Source organism: Gracilinanus agilis, chromosome 2 (assembly GCF_016433145.1).
Source record: "Gracilinanus agilis isolate LMUSP501 chromosome 2, AgileGrace, whole genome shotgun sequence".
Taxonomy (NCBI): domain Eukaryota; kingdom Metazoa; phylum Chordata; class Mammalia; order Didelphimorphia; family Didelphidae; genus Gracilinanus; species Gracilinanus agilis.
Window position 1 is genome coordinate 684,899,238 of NC_058131.1, and position 21,146 is coordinate 684,920,383.

A 21,146-nucleotide genomic window follows, 5' to 3' on the forward strand; every position below is an offset into this window, starting at 1 on the left:
TATCCATTCTTCTAGGTTGAATTCAAATGTCATATTCTCCTTGAAACTTTCCCTGGGTTCTCCAACTGGAAGCAATCTCATAGCCTCTTGCTCACATCCTCCTTGTGTATTTTAAAATATTTAAATAAAACTTGAATAAAGTATTAAAATTTTTAATAAAATAAAAAACAAAAAAATTTTAAATAGGCTATTTTAGATTTGAGTGATCTGTGAAATACATCTTCTATTGTCTAACACGGTACTTCTGGTATACTATGTAGTCAGAATATACTAGACACAATCATACACATGCACACACATGGGGTAAATAATGTTCATATCTATAATCTGGAAACATAAGGACTTCAAATTATCAAAGAAAGATTCAGTTCCCGTATACTGGAATTATCAAAGAAATAGCACATCTGGAAAGACTTAAGACAATTAGATCTGAAACTACAAAGTCTTCCAATTTATCCTCAAAGTTCTGCTTCTGCCAAATAACTGAAGGATAATTGGAGACAAAACACACTACCCCTCTAGGCCTTGTCAATGGAATTATCTATAAAATGAGAAGATTGGATCAGATGATCTTGAAGGTCCACTCAACTCTCAACCCTATGAACCAGAGTTTACTTGAGCATAACACCTATCCAAGACAGTAACTTCTCACAATTCAGTTTTCCAGAGAGCTTTCCTACAACAATTCTCTAAAGTAGGCAGTGTGAGTATTATTCATTCTACTTTATGGCTAAGAAAATAAAGGCACAAAAACAGGTTAATTAATTTGTCTTTTATCATATAGGGAAGTATTGGGGCTAGGATTTGAACCCAGGTCTTTAACTTTAAGACTAGTCTTCTTTCCACCACTGTTCTGCTACAAATATCCTACCTCTTCTAGGTAGTGATGGTTTTTTATAGAACTCAATACCTCCATACTTACTGAACAATTTGTCCACATTGATCACAATGCAGCCCCTAGAAAAGGAAATTCTCTCCTTGTGAAACACGCTGTACTTAGCTTTTACTGATTATGTCAGTGGGACATGTTCTGACCCCAAAAGTATCTGAATCAATGTAATAATAAGCTGTTATAATATGTTTTATCATACTGTGTATTATAAGAGTTTCATACAGTAAATTACATACAACCTTTTCATGCTTTTTCTAAACGGGGGAGGGAGAGGAATCCAACTTCATAAGCAATTTTCAGGTTTTTTAAGGAGCCTACCCTTCAAATAGTCCACTGTAAACATTCAGTTGAAAGAGGCCAGCATCAACATTAACATAATCTGAATTAACAAGCTGATGGTAGGTCTAGAATTTCTTAAGCAATTTTATCCATTGGGCTATCCTGAACAAAAACACCTGCCTATATAATGAAATCATCTGGATAAATTTCAGTAAATTTAAAAAGTTTATCATATTACTTAATGTTCTGCTAACTTCCCCCTTTCTGAATGAAGCAGGCAGAGAGATTCAAGCCCATTTTACCTTAAGGATTCAGATAATGGTGTTAAAGTGCCATCTCCCCTATCTACTACACGGAAGAAATTCAACTGATCTCCTTCTCGGTACACCAAAAAGGTGACTTGTTTGTTGCATGAGGCCTTTTCCCAGACCTCATCTCGACTGGAGTCCATGTATTCAGCCATTTCCCTAAGAGGGTCTTCCATTGGAACTACAAAGGGAAAAAAGAATGATAAACAGGTTCTCAATTTCTCTTTGGCTTAAAGTATCTCAGTTATGCTCACAGGACCTGACAAGAAGTTCTCTCGGACTTATGACTCTTTGTACTTACTACATAGGTAACACTTTTCTCTAAGAAAATTTATGGCATTTTGGCAGTTAATACAACCATTCTCTACATTCCATCCATATGAAAGGTAGAGTAAAACATTTCCAGTTCTCGGGTTCCACTGGTCATATCTCCAGATAGAACAGGTCTCATCATGTCAGTGCAGCATCCATTACAAAGTGCTTGATAAGAACAGTACAGATGATATTTTTGATAATCGTGCCTTTTTCTCTGACCCTGTCACTGGAACTAAACCCCAGCCAGTAAAAAGCAACATGTAACACACCAGGTATATTATATTGGGAAATAGATATACAGAATTAGAAGAAGCAACAAACCTATGACCTTTGGCTTACTTTCTTAGAGAGCCTGGCAGAAAGCAGCTATATAAGTGAGAAGATTAATTATATTGGAGTACTATTTAAAGCAAATGAAGCAGAAATGTAATAAATAGTCAATACTCTAATTCTTCTAAGTTATTTTCAGTGAGTATCCAATATCCTAGTAAATACTAGCTATGAGGCCTTAGGATTCATGATGCAGAAAAAACAGATTGGCATGGTGTGGTGGAGGCAACTATGAGTTATACACAGGAATATTTATCAGGGTTTGGTTTTAGTGTGGGAGGAAGTCTTAGAGACCTTCTCAATACCAAAGCAACAACCAAACAGTCTATTCCCAAGATCTTAAGCCACTGGTAGTTTCAAACTGGTTAAAACAAGTCACAAACTGTACTGCCTTCCCCAAGTCTTATAAAAGATTAAATATTTCAGGGGCAGCTGGGTGGCTCGGTGGATTGAGAGCCAGGCCTATAGACTGGAGGTCCTGGGTTCAAATCTGGCCTCAGACACTTCCTTGCTGTGTGACCCTGAGCAAATCACTTGATCCCCATTGCCTAGTCCTTGCCACTTTCTACCTTAAAACCAATACACAGTATTGATTCTAAGACAGAAGGTAAAGGTTTAAAAACAAAAAGATTAATTATTTCTCTGAATTCTATAACCTAAAAGCTAGAACTGGAGTAGCACTGAGGAGAGCTTTTGTTTATGGGCCTTCTTGGCTTACCCAGTCTGGAATTTTATGTGAGGATCTTAGCATTCCCTCAAAGGACAGCACCAATAGGACTACTTTGTGTTGCAAAAGGACCAGTGTTAGAATTCTTGCTCTCATGCATTGGCAAAAAGTGTTAAAACTACTAGATTTCACCCAGATGGCATTGATTTCCTTTTAGAAAAATCAACACAATTTCCAGAGATGCTGCTGGGCTCTATACCTTCTCCTGGGCATTATTCTAATTCTAAATATCAGAAGTATAACTCTTGTATGTGACTGTGGGGATTAATTACCACAACGCCACTTGGCACCACTAGCCTCCTTGGAAGCTACTTCCCCAGCCCTAACAAGGAAAGACAAATGGATCTCATCTATTGCAATAGAGAAACAGCACAGAAAGCCCCAAAGGCAAAGAGCCTCCTAACAAGGTACAGGATGAGAAGGATTTACACAAGGGTGAATAAGTTCAGTTTATTCAGTGGAGGGGCCCTCTGATTTCCTACACATGTGATCCCAGGAGAAAGCATATGTAATGTCAGCACCTATTCTCCTTGCTAGCTGTTAGCATCCTCTGGGAGTCATGCTAGCAAAATCTGCAATGCTTACTAATAAGTCTTTACAGAATGTTGCAAAGTGCTGTGACTAAGACTTTAAAAGAGATTTGTGAACATTACAGGTAAATGGAACTTCCAGCACCTGAACAGTAACCCTCACAGGGTGACTAGAACCATGGGTAACAGTTATTGTCACAAGCCTAACTTACATATAGCTCTACTTGGCAGTCCATATATAAGATTTTATACTCTAAAAAAATCTAATAAGATAAATCCATTAAATTATTTAAATATAAGCAAATAGATTTTTTTAACCCATACTTTCTATCTCCGAATCAATACTGTGTATTAGTTCCAAGGCAGAAGAGAGGTAAAGGTTAGGCAGTGGAGGTTAAGTGACTTGCCCAGGGTCACACAGCTAGGAAGTATCTGAGGCCAGATTTGAACCCAGGACCCTGTCTCTAGGCCTGGATCTCTGTCCATTGAAGCATCTATCTGTCCCCAGGTGAAGAGATTTTTGAGACTCCTTTTCCAACTCTCTGAAAGGGCCCAGGTACCTTATGTGCACACTGGAAAAAAAAAATCCATCTTCAAAAAACTATCAAATACAATATACACACAACAAATAAAACTTAACAGATGTAATAATTATTTTAAGAAATTCAAAATGTCTAGATTTAGCATTATTTATGGATAACATCACCAATAACCAACAGGATGGTAATTATAATCTTTCAAATGTATGATAACTGAAGGGATAATTACATTTGAAAGGCACTACATATATTTCTGAGATGGCATGTATCCCATAAATTCATTTATTGCTTTGATGCAAAAATATTTTTGCTTGTTACAAGGGTGGTTTTATCGGGGTGGGGTAGACATAGCAGGAATCATTACAATGTGAAAAGCAGATGGCACAAATACAACTTTCAAAACAGGATAAACAATCTTATCTAGCGTATATATATCTTTTACTTTCATCTTTCAAGAGCAGAATTTCATCATTTCATTGACAAAATCAACAACCAACCAAACCCCACAATTCTCCCCCTAACACCACACTAGTGGTCCAACATTCGTCAGAAGCCTCTCCACCCTTCATGAGGCAATCTTCAATCCTCATGCAATAATTTGTCCCTAGCTCTGTTGCAGAGATCATCTATGGTTATCTATGGACAACTTTTATACTCAGCCAAGTTTCCTGTGAAGTATATGATTGGACTAAGGTCTGATTCAATATATATGGGAGATTTGAGTTTTGATTTTGAATCTCAGAAAACATTCCATATGAACAATTTTAAAATTTTTTTATTTTTAAATATTTTCCATGTTTCCATGATTCATTTTCTTTCCCTCTCTGCTCCCAGAGCCAAAAAGCAATTCCATTGGGTTGTACAAATGTTATCACTTGATACCTATTTCCATATTATTCATTTTTGCTACAGAGATTTTTTAAAGCCTAAACCCCAAATCACATACCCATACAGACATGTGATAAGTGATGTCATATGTTTTGCTTTTGCGTTTCTACTCCCACAGTTCTTTCAATGTGGTTAACATTCTTTCCCATAAGTCCTTCAGGAGTGTCCTAGCTTGTCACATTGCTACTAGTAGCAAAGTCCATTACAATGGATTATTCCACAATATTTTACTTTCTGTGTACAATGTTCTCCTGGTTCTGCTCATTTCACTCTGCATCAATTCCTTATGAACAATTTTTAACTGCCTGCTGCAATGCTTATCCTTATTAAGTCACCGGAAGCCAGAGAGAATATCCACAACATTAATTTGATATTTCAAAAAGTACCTTGTTTTTTCATTAGTTCAGGATTATAATTATGAAAATGTTCACAGGATAGAAGATTTAGAGCTAGGAGGAACTTTAGAAGTCACTAGTATAAATTCCTCATTTTAAAGATAAAGAAATTGAAGACAAGAGATAAGTCAACAAAGTCAAGTTCACAAGCATCTATTAAGTGATTACTAAGTGCCAGGCTTTGTGCTAAAGAAAAAAGGCAAAAGCCTGGTCTCAAATATAAGAAGAAATTTAATTAAGTAGCTTTTAATCACTTTGTTAAGTGGTAACTGTGTAATTTGTAGTAAGAGACAGCTTATTATTAGATTGATTGAATAACTGTGTATGAGATAATAATCAGTAAGAATAATCAAGAAATAATCATAAAGTGTTCTGTGTTAGTAACTAAAGATTCTCTGTGTACTTTTTGATCCTAAGCTGTATACTCTCAGAATTGTGGCAAAAAATAGAAAGGAATCTTGCCCTTCAGTGATGCAACTAAGTCATTAACCTTTCCATATCTGAAGGAGGAGGGAAAGAGGGGTTGGGTTGGAGACAGCCCAGGAGAACAACCTAAGGGTTTTTATTGTGTCATTGCCCATGACTTTCACTTTATGCTATAAATATCTCTAAATTGTAAGACTCAAAGTTTCAGACCATTCCGGGTGTGTCTGCGGACCCTGACTTTTGTGAACTGTAGCTCTCATAATAAAATCAGATTTGCTCAGTTCTTTTTCTTCTAACATAAAGAGTTTATAAACTTATGGGGAGGAGACAAAACAACTTTATATGAACAAGATATATAGGAAGGAAAGAAGCAGACATTTATTAAGTGCCTACTATGTGCCAAGTACCATGCAATCACTTTATAATTATGATCTCATTTGATACTGATAATGATATTTAATACTGATAACTGATACCCTGGGAAGGTAGGTGCTATTATCTCTATTTGAGAAAACTGAGGGAAACAGAAATTAAGTGATTTACCCAGGGTCACAAATCAATGTCTGAAGCTAGAACTCAGGTCATTTTGACACTAAGCCCAGTATCCCATCCTAGCTGTGTCTGTGTGCGTATATGTGTGTGTGTGCGCATGACATACTGGAGAGATGATAACTTCTCTCCCTTGACTTCCAGTTTTGCATCTCCAACTCCCATTAGAGAGCTTGAACTAGGCCTATCACATAGCACTTAAACTGGCTCATTCAATACACAACCAATTCCTCCCTCCCCCACACTCCCATTTTCCTACTTTCCCTATTACAGCCAAGGGTCTATCATAAGAAAGGGGTTTGAGGCTTGTTTTGCTTGACCTCAGAAGTTCGAACAAGGACCAGTGGGTGGAAGATGCAAAGAGGCCAACTTAAGCATCATTCAAGGATAGGCTTCTTAATAATTAGAGCTACCCCAAAGTGGGATGTAGTGCCTTAGGAATCAGGGGCTTCCTTCTTACTAGAACTCTTCAAGAGCTGGATGGTCAATGGTAGAACATATCCAACAATTTAGGCTAGAAAGACAGAGATCATGTCCTAGCTGAAATTTTGTGAAAACTAAACATTAAAAAAATTGCATATTCCAGTTGTGCTTTATATGCCTACCTCTTCTAGTGTTTATTGGTCCACCACGCATAGCTAATACCAATTTCAAGGTACAACCTTCTGAAATGCTGTAGATAAAAAAAACAACAACAACAAAAAAAAAAACAGAAGAAAATAACACATCACCAAAATATATTTACTGCTCAAAATTCACATAATATGCTAGTTGGCTGTAGAGAGTGCCTATGTTTAAGAAATTTGGATTTATAAGGCCAGTTTTAAGTTAAAAAATGAAAAGGCCATACATTCAACTGCTTGAACACCAACTCAAGCCCTTCAGTAATTTACTTGGGCTGACCTGGGATTTCATTTGGCATAGGGAACTCTTGGTGAGAAAGCTTCCTCTATCAATGCAAGTCAGTCAGTACCTGCTTTGCAACTTAAGAATCTTAGAGACACTAAGCTTAGAGAGCTCAGAGAGCAGGTTAGGTAACTACAAGGCTGGAGGAAAAGGGGTCACAATCATCATAAGTCACAGACCAGAACCACAATCTTCCTGACACCAAGATTCATTCTGTTATGTAGTCTTTTAAGTATGTAGATTATTTACAAATCCTTAGTGCTTCTTCAGGGGGAAAGGCAATGGGAGTCTTTTCTTTGAAACAGTATTAAGATGCAATTATGTTTTATGTGATAATATATATTCCAGTTTGAAATGCTTTCCCAGGAGGGAGACAATTGGAATCATATAACCTGAAAAACTTATGTGGAAATTTGTTGTTTAAAAAAAAAAAAAAAGGAAAAAGAAACAGCATTAAGTATCAAAGACTGAAAGGTTTTGTGAAGTTTTATTATCTTTTGACTATGACAAAAGGGAAGCAATTTGACCACTTAGAGACAGGAAGTCATTGCATTCAAATTTCTAGAAAATAAAAGCATCATAGATTTAGAGGTGTAAGAGACTTTAGACAAGGCCTACTTCTACTCCCTCATTTAACATTAGGAGAGAATGCATGAAGTTTAAAAACATGTAATTGTTTAATGTAGAAACAATTTTTGACAATTGTTTTCTGACATTTTGCAATTCAGATTCTCTCCTTCCCTCCCTGAGGTGGTAGAGAGTATAACATAGGTTTCCACGAGGGCTTTCATTCATTATGTATTTCCATATTTTCCATGTTGTGACTGAAGACATGAATCACATATACAATAAATAAAGCACAGGATGGTGTGCTTTGATCTGCACTCAGACTCCAATGGTTCCTTCTTTGGCTGTGGATAGGGGTTTTAGATCATGAGTCCCTTGGGGTTATATTGGAATCTTGCCTTGTTGATAATGGTTTAGTGCTTCATAGTTGATTGTTTTTGTTACTGTATACTCTGTTCTGGTTCTGCTCACTTCATTTTGTATCAGTTCATGTAAGTCTTTCCAGGTTTTTCTGAGCTCCTCCTGTTCATCATTTCTTATGGTGCAACAGTTTTCCATTACAGCTCAGCTTGTTTAGCCATTCTCTAATCGATGCAGTGCATCCCACCCCCATCCCCAGTTTCCAATTCTTTCCTACCACAAAGAACTGCAACAAATATTCTTGCACAAATAGGCCCCTTTCCTCTATCTCTGATGTCTTTGGGATACAGACCCACTAGTGGTATTGCTGGGGTCAAGGGATATGCATTGTCTTATGGCCCTTTGGGTACGGTTCCATATTACACTCCAGAATAGTTTTATCAGTTCATACTTTCACCAACAGTGGGAATGTGCGAAATTTTAAAGGTAGGGTGAGCTTGCAAAAAGAGCAGTTAAGTAGTTTTACAAAAGTGAAATGCAAAGATTGGACAGAAGAGTAAAAGAAGATGTACCTCAAGCAAAGGACTCAAGTCACTTTAGGGTGAGAAATATGGATCTGATCCTAGAGGAATTGTGAAGTTCTATAAAAAGGCTGCCAGAGTGGTTGGGGTGGGGGGTGGGGGGGCAACATGAGGTGTAATTAAAGCAGTAAGGAAAAAACTGGCATCAATGTGATTACTCTTCAATATCATCAGAATTTTTTAAAACTGTGTATACTCACTTATAATCATTTAAGCAATAATCATCTTCAAGCTCCATGTTATTCCAAATTAAATGTTGCTGGCAGATAGGAATGCCTTAAAAGGAGAAAACCAAAATGTGTTAATAATTCAAAAGCACTTCCAAAATAGTAGGTTAGAAAGTAATTTTACATTATGGACAACATTTTAAACACTTTGTATTTTCTTTTATTTAAAAAATGATTTTTATATTGTCTATACTCCCCTCTTCCACTGCTCTTAAGAAGCCCTTCCCTTCTATCTTAGTATCAATTCTAAAACAGAAGAATAGCAAGGGCTAGGCCATCAGGGTTAAGTGACTTGCCCAGAGTTACATAGCAAGGACTTGTCTGAAGTCACATTTGAACCCAGGTCCTTGAGCTCTAGCCACTGTGCTACTTCACTTAGCTATCCCTTGCCTACCCCTTTTTTACATGTAGGTAATATAGCAATATTCCCTTGTCCCTTTCTGAAAAACTAGAGTGTCAACCTTAAAACTGGGTATAAAGACAAAATGTTCTGATGAGTTCTCCCACAACAACTAATATATCCGTATCCTGCTTCAAGTGCAGAAGCATATTCCCCCAAACAATGGGAATATTGGGAGTACATGAAGTATTGCCTGTACTTCATAAATGAGGAAGCTGACTCAAAAAGATTAATGACCAACTGCTTATGGATACTGGGTTAGTAAGTATAGATGGAGGGACTCAAGACCAGGTTTCCTGACTCCCAGGTTCAGAGTTCTTATACTCCGCTAAGAAAGTATCCTGGATTTAATTGTTTCAGCTTCTCAGAAGCCTTTTTAGCCTACTTAAAGATTTTTAGATTGTGTTCCAGATGGTTAAAGTTATGGGAATTCTAATCTCTGGATAAAAATGGATATTATTATGTTGGGGGTCTCTTTTGTTCTAGATAAAAATTTAGTTTAATTCAAAGGGGCACAAAGTAAACTAATTAAAATATTAACTAATATTTTTAAAGACTACTAATAGGAAAAAATCTGAGCAAAATATTTTCAAACTTCAACTATGAATCAGCCCAATACTTTGATTTAAGTCTAAGTATTCAGAGTCTATAGGTCTATCTTATACAGTTCTATACTGCTTCAAGTTCCATTTATCAGGTGTGGAACTATTGAATAGATAAAATATAAGAAAATCTAAGATCATCTACTGTTTGCTGAATTAAATCCTGTAGCAATAAAATTACATTGTGTTTCTAACCCTAACCTTAACAATCATGAAAAATTAAAATCAGTTTATTAGCAAAGAAAAACACCTTTCTAATTACTTATGATGTGGGCTGCCATATAGATTGCTATACTGATGTCTATGGGTTACTAGAAGGACATGGACTGGAATTCTGCAACTGGCCAATCAGCATAGGCACAATAAGTGAGGGACTTTCCCTCCTTGGAACCTCCTCAGAAGCTAAAATTTGAGGGAGATTTGCCCTGGGATGTTTAACATGTCATGAGCATCTCATTTGCTTCGAGGTTTTCACCTCCCACTGAGTAAAGAAGGTGAATCATGGGTAAAGTCCCTATTTTAGGTTATGATTTTAGGTTTACTCTACCTCTAAACCTTTTTGATCAAAATCCTCTAACAGTAAAAAAATTCCAGAGCACCTCAAACTATGTCCATTTATTCATTAATTATGCAGCATTCTTGTGCAAATTACCCAGATAACCATCTAGATATGCTAAAGTTGATGAACAATGTGGGTGATGAGAATGTGTAAGACTGACTCAAATGTGATTTGAAGAAACTGACTGTCTTTGACAATTACAGCCTGGCTGACAGGTATTGGCTCTCCCACCAGCCAGCTCTCACAAGAACTAAAGTCATTGTACTTTGTATAGTCCCTTATTTGTTATCTCTGGTTCTAGACTCTCTCTCTGTTTTAGTTTATTGCGTCTCAGCTATGGTTTATATGTATATAGCCGTAAAACTCAGTGGGTCATTATATTGTTAAAATCTTCAGAATAAGTCTCTTTATACTATTATCTTACTGTCTTGTGCTAAAAATATGTACCAGAGATATCTTTCTTCCCTCTTGTACCTGGAGAACTCTCATCCATACCACACCAGGTAACTCCCTGAATCAGCCCTTTCCTGCCTCCTTTTCATTAAGAATTATAAAAATAAGTGCTGGCCAGCTATACTTGAGCTTCTTGGTACTAAACCAATTTGTTCCCATGCACATTATGGCCTTGCTTAATAAGGACTGTTTTAATGTTATAGGCACTTGATACCTCTTCAGAGAAAGGGGGACAGAAGTCTTAGGCAAAGTCTGTGCTTACAGCGGTCCAGGGCGTAGCTCTCCTTTGAGGGAAGAGACTTAGGTTCCATACAGTCCGTGCCTCAATTTACATACTATATTTACAACACATCAACATATTAATTACAAAACACTAACATTAATTATAAAACACAAAAATTTTAAAAGGCTGGGATGAAGACGAAATAAACAAGTTTCAAAAAAAAACATTTCTCATTTTGTTTACTAGTGGTAAGGTACAAAACACCTTTTTACTTTTGTTAGAATTATTAAACTATTACTAAATGATATTTTAGTGACACCAATGCAGTTTGATAGGCTTGATTATTTTTAGAAAAATTTTCCATGGTTACATGATTCATGTTCTTACTTTCCCCCTTCACATCCCCAAACCCCAACCCCCAGCTGACACGCATTTCCACTGGCTTTAACATGTGTCATCAATCGGCTTGATTATTTTTTAAAATCTTGGCTGAACACTTTGTGAAACAGTAATTTAAAGATAATTTTAATGGCTATCACATTAAAAAAGATAACAAACATAGTTCCAAATGGGAGAACTGCATTGCTGGCTAAATTTATTTGCTAAATTATAATAATCATTTTCTTAATACTGTCTATAGATTATGCAAAGGTTTTTCTTGAAAGAGGACTAGTAAATTTTCATATTCCTTTATGACAACCTGTTATTCTTGAAAACTAGCTGCGCGGCAATGCATTTTTTATGTTTTTTAACAAACAGGTTCAAAATTTCTTGAAACTTTTCTGATGATTTTTAAAGAAGTTGGTAAAAGCATTCTGCTTCAAAGTTGTTAAAGTGTGTGAACATGACATTCATGCCTTTGTTGGCAACAAAAGCTTGTTTTTTTTAGATGCCTTGATAATTGTAAGAATTTCACATTGTTAATATCTTATATCAATATATTGATGGTGAGATTTATTTATTATTAGGTATATTGGATGTAAATCCATATCTCAAACACTATTCCTGATAGTTTTGACTTCTCAACTCTGATTAGATCACTGTTTTTTACTTCCGGATTGTACTAGGAATAGAATGTCAGCTCTGCCTTTTTTTTGCTGGTTGCTTATGCTCCTTTTATTAATATTAACTGATAAACATTTATTAATTATCTTGTACTGTGCAAAGTGCTGGGGATGCAAAGTCCCTGTCCTCAAAGAGATCATACTCTAATGAGGGGAAACCATAAACAAGCTATAGACAGGATAAAATGGACAAAAATCAACAGAGAAAAAAGTACTAGTATTAAGAGGGATCAGAAAAGATGTCTACAGAAGGTAAATTTTAGCTAAGGTTTAAAGGAAGCCAAAAGGCAGATAGGAGGAGGGAGATATGAGGAGCAGTTAGAGAAAGTGCCTAGAGCCCACAGAGGGAGACTTGTTTGAGCATCAGCAAGGAAGCTGTATGCTACTTTTTCTATCTTATGAAGTTTAGTTTAGCTGAAACTTGGTAACAGAATCTATTTAACTAGGAACATCATAAGCTAAAAGGGAATGAATAAGGGCACTTTGCCCTGTGGAACTCCCTCCTTCCCTTCTATCCAGTTACCTGCCACATTATAGATAACCCATGACTGCATCACATACAAATTGAGTGTATCCAGTAACAGAATATATGCTTGATGTTTTTGTGATTTTTAAATAAAACATAAACACTTATATTCCAAAATTTTCTGCCTGTGCCCCACTTTGGAGCCCACTTTCTCATCATAGGCCATTTAAAATCTTTTCCTCCATGAAGACAACAGAATACATCAATTAGATCTCCAAAAAGTCTTTAGTAGAAATACAGCCCTGCTTACAGCTATACAGAACCAACCCAGAAAAGTATACTTGCCTACACTAAATCACTCATACATGAAATCAAAAGAAGACCTTATAGTTTTAGATAAGTTATAAAAATTAAGTCATTTGATACTTTGAAAATAAGAATCTCAGTTGGAGTTCCATAATAGCTTCCACAGCTATAAACTAATTTTAAGAAAATAAAGACAGAATACCACAGGAGATCAGAGTCAATGGTTCAATATAAACTCTTCCTACTCTAAGAAATGAATTCAGGTACACAGGACAAAATATGAATGCCCCAAACTGGTTTATTAGATTAGCTAGAAAAGAACCATACTGAGGGCAATGAAATCAGGGCTGGGAAAAGGATCAAAACCAGTTATTATAAGAAGATTCAAGAAAAGGGCTGAAAAGAAGCATAGTTAAAAGTTTTAGGGTCCAAGAATATAGTGTTAGGTTTCAGGGGAGCGGTTGGATTAGACAAGAGTAACTTGCCACTCAGTGGTTCACGTAATAAGCCCGGTGAGGTTCTGACCAGTCCTCTTCTCCCAACTCAACCCAAACTTTCTCAGCTGAGAACTATTCATGCCAGTGTTATCCTCATCAACAGCTCCAGGAACTTTGAGGTAAGAGAAGTCCTTCATTGATTCAGAGGCATGAATGGGCGTGAAGTACCTGCTAACCCTGCTACATCTTCCCCACTAATACTCATACCCACACTAAATATAATTCCTATTTTTCTCTGACCAGGCCAAGGCTGTGGAGTGGGGGGTGGAATGATGAATAGAGGAAGTGAGCAGGTACAAGGTCACTGTGAACAATGGAGTTAAGGAACAGGGTAGCCAAGTTATGATGAGTCCCTTGTTCAAAATGAGGTGGAGATGTTACAACTGCCCAAACAACAGGGAAGGGTCCAATTACTGGATCTGCCAGTTGCTTTAAAAGTCTGTGGTGTGGAGTTTCTGTGTACTCAACCAAACTTCAGTTTCACATTTGCAAAGTCTGTTGGATTTACGTAGGCAACTGTCTGATTATTTACATGCAATTTATCCTGTAAACTGGCTTATGAGAGAGATTCTAAGGGACAAGTTAGAAAGTCAACAAAGATCATTAAATATTCATTATGAGCCAGGCACTGTACTAAGTACAGTAATACAGAGAAAGGCAAAAAGAATCCCTTGTCCTCAAGGGGTTCATGTTCTATTGGAGTAACAAAAATGAAAACGACTAGGTTATGTAGAGGATACATACAGAGAAGATGGAAGATAATTTCAAGAGGGGAAATCAATAGTAGCTGGGGATTAGGGAAGGAAGGAAGGAAATGAGCAAAACCTATGTGCCTGCCACTCTCATTTAATAGGAATAATAATAGTTAACATTTATATAACACTACTATGTGCCAGACACTGTGCCAAGTGCTTTACAAATATCTTTTCATTTGATCCTCAAAACAGCCCTTGGGGGAGGTAGGTACTATTTTTAATTCCCATTTTACAGTTAAAGAAACTGAGGCAAATGGAGATTAACTGATTTAGCCCAAAAGTCACACAGCTCATAAATCAGGCTCTGAACTCATATTTTTCTGGTTTCAGGGCCAATTCTCTAACCAATGTGCTGCCTAACTGTCCCCTGCAGAGAGTGGGATTAGAGGTGAGCCTTAAAAAGAAAGCCAAGAAAACTAAGAGACAGAAGAGAAAAAGGAAAGTATTTCAACCAAAGAGGGACAATCAATGGAAAGGCAGGGAGATGGGAAATTAAGCACTGCATGTGAGGGACAGGAAGCAGGTTCAGATTGGAGAGTTTAGGAGAGGAGTAGAGTTTAAGGAAACTGGAAAGGGAGGATGGTTATGAAGGGTTTTAAGTGCTAAATATGCAGGACTTTATAGTTGATCCTAGAGATACTAGGGAACCATGGAGTTTACTGAATAGAGAAGTGATCATGGTTAGACTTAAGTTTCGGAAAAATAATTTTAGCAGATGGTAAAGGATAGATGGAAGGAAAGAGAGAGAGAAGGAAGAACATACAGAAAAGAGGACAGAAAGAAGGAAGGAAGGAGAAGAAATGAAAGACGGAAGGAAAGAAGCATTAATGGGATGGACTGGGAAGAGACATGAAGCAGGGAGTGCAATTAGAAGCATATAGCAATAGTCTAACAAGAAGTGGGAAGGCCTGAACTATTTCTGTAAATGAAGAAGAGGGGACAGAGATATGACAAAAGATATCACAGAAACCTAAAAGCAGAACAGGATTCTTACAGAATTATGCCTTCAGATCCTAATAAAGAACAAAAGGTTCTCATACTGCAACTATCAAAATCAGATTCTATTGCCTAGAGCAGTGATTTTTAGAGACTGAGTGCCCAAATTGCAACCCTCATGTTGCATGTGAGCCCCTGCCTTACCCCAGACAGGGGAGGGAGGAAGTACTCCCATTGGCTGCTGGGTAGTGGGGCAGTTGAAGTGAGAAATGCCCTCAGGCATGAGTGGAGATGGGAAGGGGAGCAGCCAGGCCCTGATAGCTTGCTAGTAACAAACTCTGGCAAACTGTACTGGGGCAAGGGCAACAGTGCGTGTGCCCACAGAGAGGGCTCTGAGTGCCATAGGTTTGCCAACCCAGGTCTAGAGGAAGCCCAGATTCATTCCACCTCTCTCTGCTAAGGTATCAGAGGAAAAGGCATTGAAAACCTTCTCCAAGGAGTCCCTGACCTCTGGCAGAGAAGGAGGGAGATGATTACCCCTTCACTACAGAGCCAAAGCCAGCTATACACACATCCAGAGAAGGAGCAAGGAAGTCACTGATGAAGCTGACCCCACTAATCTGAAAAGAAAACCAAGGATTCTTATGTCCTTTTCAGAAGCACATAGCATCAAGAGAAATGTGATGGGAACTTAGAAGGCATATACAAAAGCTAGAAACTGGAAAAAAAAAAAAAGGTCAGGGTCTAATGACTGTCCCCAACACATAAAATGTAAGTGAGCAGTTGTAAATAATATGGCCCTAGAATTTTGGGAAAATGTTTTGGAAAGCCACAACTTTTCTCAGCTATAATTCTAAGTCTATCTGCATGTAAAATAACCCAACAACTTAACTGGGAGTCATAGAAATAATTTTTTCTAAATTCATAAACAAGCTATTTATTGTGGGGTAATAAAATGGGGAAATAAAGTCATTTATTTTGGGGTCATTTCAAAGATGAAAAGCAAAATGAGAGAACAGACAAAATGGCCTTGGAGTATGGAATCCCTGGGGTCACACTGGCTGTGATCCTGGGCAAGGCACATAACCCCTTAGGGTCCCAGGTAGCTGTTAGACTCCAAGTCACAGAAAATCTGCTGATCCTCACTGGTGGAAAAAGCCTCCCCTCTAGAATCTTCCTCCACAGATTAAACCCCAGGCCAGGTTTGCCTCCTTATCCAGCCATCACTCCACTTCAGTAGCAATAGCCTACACTAAGAGCATAAATTGAATTTCCATCACACTTAGTAGTAAGAATTAAGAATACGACTACCTTCTAATCTTTGAATTTTAGCTTTCACAGAGATGACAGTTTCAAAAGGTGAAACCCTCAACTCAAAGCACGTTCCCGTCAGTGTCTCAATGAAGAGCTCCATAGTCTCGTAGAAAGGAAGTTTGTAGTAAAATGGTCCCACGTTATCTTCATTAAAGAACGGAGGTTCTTTCTTGTTAGCCATTAGATTGACTTTTCCGATTCCTTGTGGATATGCTGTAGACAATTGTATTCCAGTTCTAGCCAAATTAGCTCTGAACATTGGCTATATATCTTGTTGGTCATGTTTTGAGTTCTGCACCTAAAACATAAGAATAACGGTATCAGTCCTAGCTCAAGCCAAGCCCCTCCTGAGAGCACTGCTGAGCCTCTGGCCCACACTCACTTTCTGGACATCCCCAAACCCACTAGCTGTACCACTTGCTGAAGAAATGATGATTAGGCTGGTTTCTAGAACCATATAAGAACAGGACCCCAAGTCCCTCTGGATTCTGTGGACTAGAAGCAGAGAAAGAAATACAGAGAGGCTGAAAGAATGGGCAAGAGTCCCGGAAGCAGAGGGAGCGGGGCTGCCATAGCAGTAGTGAGAAGGGGGGAGAGTCACATGGGGGTACAGGTTATTTATGTGCCCAAGGAAACTATAAGCTGAGTGTTCATGAATCAGATAATGCCCTTTTCTCCAAAACTGGTGGGGCTGGAATTCAAGGAAGCCAATGAGGTTCTCAAAATCCAGGCATGTCAGGACATGACTAGGATTTGGGGGGCAAAGGAGGATGTTGGAACTAGCAAGATGTGAGGGAGAGAGCAGAGTTTCAATGTCAAAAGAACAACCCAAACACTGACTGTAAACTTTGCCAAGTCCCTTCCTTCTTCTTTACAGATTCAGTTTCTTCTGTAAAATGAGAGAGTAGGCCTGACTGGATCCAAGATTTCATCTAGCTCTTTTGATCCCGATTCACTGATTTCTGAGAATCTCTGAGGGTCAGGAATAATCTTTCATTTTTTGTATTGCCATCCCTTACAAAAAGTAGGCTGCTTAATGTTTCTTGAGTTGAATTCTATAAAATCCAAGCAATATTAAGGAAAAGGAAATAGGATGGTATACGAAGTGCTAGTTTTGGAGTCCAGACCTATGTGACCTTTGGCAGGTGGTCCTAATCTTGCTGAGCCTATTTCTATATCTGTAAAGTGGGAGGATTGGATTAAGTGATATCTAAAGTCATGCCCCAGCTCTAAATCCCATAATCCTCTTTCCTAGGAATTGGGCAAGGGAAGAGCAGGGGTCAAAGACTCCCTACACGGCTTTGAACCTAGTCTGTAGGGCAGAATATTCCATTCTAGATAGAATGACCACAGTAAGTAATGTGCCACAGAAAACTAAGGACATCTAAGAGATCTATAATCTCTAAGTAGTAGGACAAAACCCCAGAATGGTTGAACTCACAAACAAAATGAATATAAAGGGAGAAGAGCTATGGTCCCAACAGAGAACCTTGGCTCTACTAGACATGATAAGAGGGTCTCAACCCAAGAGATAATAAAGGAGCAATTACTTATGTAGTTCAAGAACCAAGAGGTACAAAGCCACTGACAAAAACTCAGAAAAGAAGTAATGAAGAATCTCTAATGTCAAGCAGAGGCAACAGCTTCAAGAGGAGCTTTGGCCATATTACTGAAAAAACGTTCAAATTCAACATTTCCTCTAAAACTTGCTCTCCCTCATGCTTCCCAAATTCTGTGAATACCAATAACACTTTCTCCAGTCAGTCACACTGTGTTCTATTCCAGACAGTACATCTTGGGAAGGAAGGGAGGATCCAGAAAGAAATGGGGCATGTTTAATCTGGAGAAAAGGCTTGATGGGGAACATGGTAACTCCTTTCTTCAAACATCTGCAGGGCTGACATGTAGGAGATTTGGGTTATTCAGTCTGGTCTCAGAAGGAGCACTGAGTGATGGTTTGAAGGAAAACAATATAAAGTGTGATATCAGGAAATCTCCAGCCAAGGAGTCTAAAGTTCGAAAGCCCACCTCAAGGCAATGGACCCCCTGAACAAAACCCAAGAGCAAAATCAAGGCAATCAATCTCTTGTTGGATATGCTGAAGAAGGATTTTGAATCCTGGACTGGATGGCCAACTTGAATACTTTGTGATTTTATCACTGCCAGCTCTCTCTAGCAACTCTCACAGGTAGCTAAGTCTTTGACTACATCTGAAATCCCTTTCTCCTTTCTCCTGTTGAAATTCTAGTTTGCTCTCTATTCCGTTCTAAGCAGTTTATTGAAGACCTATTATATGTAAGGCACCAAGGTAGACACACCAGAGAAACAAATATGAAAAACAACAGCATCTACCTTCAAAGAATTTATAAGCAAATACACGTACACATTGAAGGGAGGACTAAAAGCATTTCGTATTTACTTGCCTATTTTTGGCACTGTGCTAAGGACTTTACAAATATTATCTCATTTAATCTTCACAACAACCTTGGGAGATAAGTGCCATGACATCTCCTTTTTACAGTATAAGAAACTAAGTAGCCAGCCAGTGATTAAATGACTTGCCCAGGGTTACAGAAAAAAAGAAATCTGAGGTTTCATTTGAACTCAGGCCTTCCTGACTCCAGACTCAGCACTCTTATCTACTGCATCACTTAACTGCCTTTAATGAATAAGCATTAAACACTTATGTGCCAAGCACATTGTACAAATGCAAAAATGGGATATATATTTGGGGGGGGGGGAGTGGACAGGAGAGAGAAAGTTATGGTCTGCAGTCACAAAGATGGTGAGTGGAAGAGAGTAACCCATTAATACACTCTTTACAAAAACAGTAATGGTGATTTGATCATAGTTTTCAGAGAAAGGGAGGGAAGGTTGCCTGTGGAGGTTGTGAATGACTGAGTAGAGATGAGGCTGGAAGGGAGGTTGAGTACCTTAAGAAGTGAAGGATTTCAAATTCAAATAGAGCAGGAGGGAGTTCTAGGTGTGGGGGATATTCTGTGGGAATAAACTGAGGAAGACAAAAGAATAAAAAGGAAGTAGTCCAGTTTGGTTGAGATGTACAATAAAAGGGATTAAAGAAAAAGCTGAAATGATATATTATAACTAGGCTAAATTCTTATTTTATCCCATGGGCAATGAGGAGCCATTGAAGTTTTGTGACTAGGGGAATGTGTCCTATGAAGACAATTCTGGCACCTAAATGAAAAATGGAGAGGAAGGGGTCCGAAGGGGAAGTGCCCAGCAGGAAGTTATTCCAAGAGTCTATTCATTCTCATTTGGATCATTGTCAATAATTCCTAACTGATCTGTCTTCAGTTAAATCCTCTACATAATAATGCCATATTTATTTTCTGAATGAATTGTTCTGTTAATGCCATTCCTCAGGCTTAAAACTTATAAAGCCCAAGCACATTCCTCAGGGTCCCTCCAGTGTGGCCCCTTTCTACTACAGTGTTTTCATTTTGACTCCTTACTATATATACTTTACATTCCTGACAAATGGAATAACATTTTGAAACTCCTCTCTTTAAGTTTAAATCTATTTTGACAGAATCACTAGGGTTTTTTCTACTAACTGGTGAACTTTAACTGGCAAAAGTACATTTTTAGGATGATTCATTTTCACAAGTGATTCTGAAAACAATGTTTCTTTTCAGAATATGCTAATTAGTCAAGTAGATATAGGATCATTATAGAAGTATTATGTATTTTTTTTAAGGACCATTTCTTAGTAAGAAAAACAGGGCCACTTTGTGGACTGTGTTCTGCTAGATTCTGGATTGAGACCTATAGTATAATCCTGTAAAGTTTTGCTGGGTCTGGGTTCCTTTAATTTTGATTCTGGTTGGAGCTTAGTCCTTTTCTTGATGCTATTAAAGGATATAAAACCGAGACTTCTAGACAATCAAAAGGGAAGAAGGGGGAAGATGACCTTTCAAATAGAAGCAAAATGGAGTCTTCAGAGATGTCCTGTCATCATCATCATCATCATGAAACTTTCTTCTTTAATCCTTCCTACTATTCCTAGGCATCTACCTTAGACTGATTCAATATAAAAATATTTATTATTCAGAGCCATTAGTATACTTTTTTTATGTTTTTCCCAACCAAGTATTCCAGTAAGAGGTATATCATACTTCTTATACTTTCTCTTTATACTATATTATCTCATTAAAAACAAATTTTTTAAATTAAAATTTTTTGAGGCAAACAGGGTTAAGTGACTTGCCCAGGGCCACACAGTTAGTAAGTGGTTGTGGATTTAATTCAAGTCTTCTTGACTCCAATTGAGCACTTTATCTACTGTGCCACCCGCTTACTGCCTCTTTGCAAACATCATACAAACTCTTGAGTTCCCTTTTTTTTTTTAAACCCTTATCTTCTGTTTTAGAATCAAGACTGTGTATTGATTCCAAGGCAGAAGAGTAATAAGGGCTGGGCAATAGGGGTTAAGTGCCTTCTCCAGGCTCACAAAGATAAGAAGTATCTGAGACCAAATTGGAACCTGGGACCTCCTGTCTATAGACCTAACTCTCAATCCACTGAGACACCCAGTCACCCCCTCGTTTCCATGTTTTTGCCCACATTCCTCTATCTAATTCCTTCCCCTCTCACCTCTGCTTGGTGCAAACCAATCCAGCTTTCAAGGTGAAACTCAAAAGCTGTGCCTTCACAAAACCTTCCCTGGTTGTCAGGCCTGAAGTTAAGTGTCTCCGCTGCAGTAGCTTTCTTCTACCCCTGGGGAGCTCT

General features: G+C 37.9%; 1 protein-coding gene across 1 annotated transcript in view; it reads right to left on the bottom strand.

Annotated features, from left to right (window-relative positions):
- ZFAND4 (zinc finger AN1-type containing 4) overlaps nt 1-21,146 on the bottom strand; it is a 57,018-nt gene that overhangs the window by 30,664 nt on the left and 5,208 nt on the right. Inside the window, exons 2-5 of the mRNA XM_044659149.1 lie at nt 16,392-16,692; nt 8,793-8,868; nt 6,784-6,851; nt 1,474-1,660 (exon numbers count right to left, since the gene is read on the bottom strand). Coding sequence (XP_044515084.1) covers nt 1,474-1,660; nt 6,784-6,851; nt 8,793-8,868; nt 16,392-16,653 — 593 coding nt within the window. The 5' untranslated portion in view covers nt 16,654-16,692. The remainder of the gene's footprint in view (nt 1-1,473; nt 1,661-6,783; nt 6,852-8,792; nt 8,869-16,391; nt 16,693-21,146) is intronic.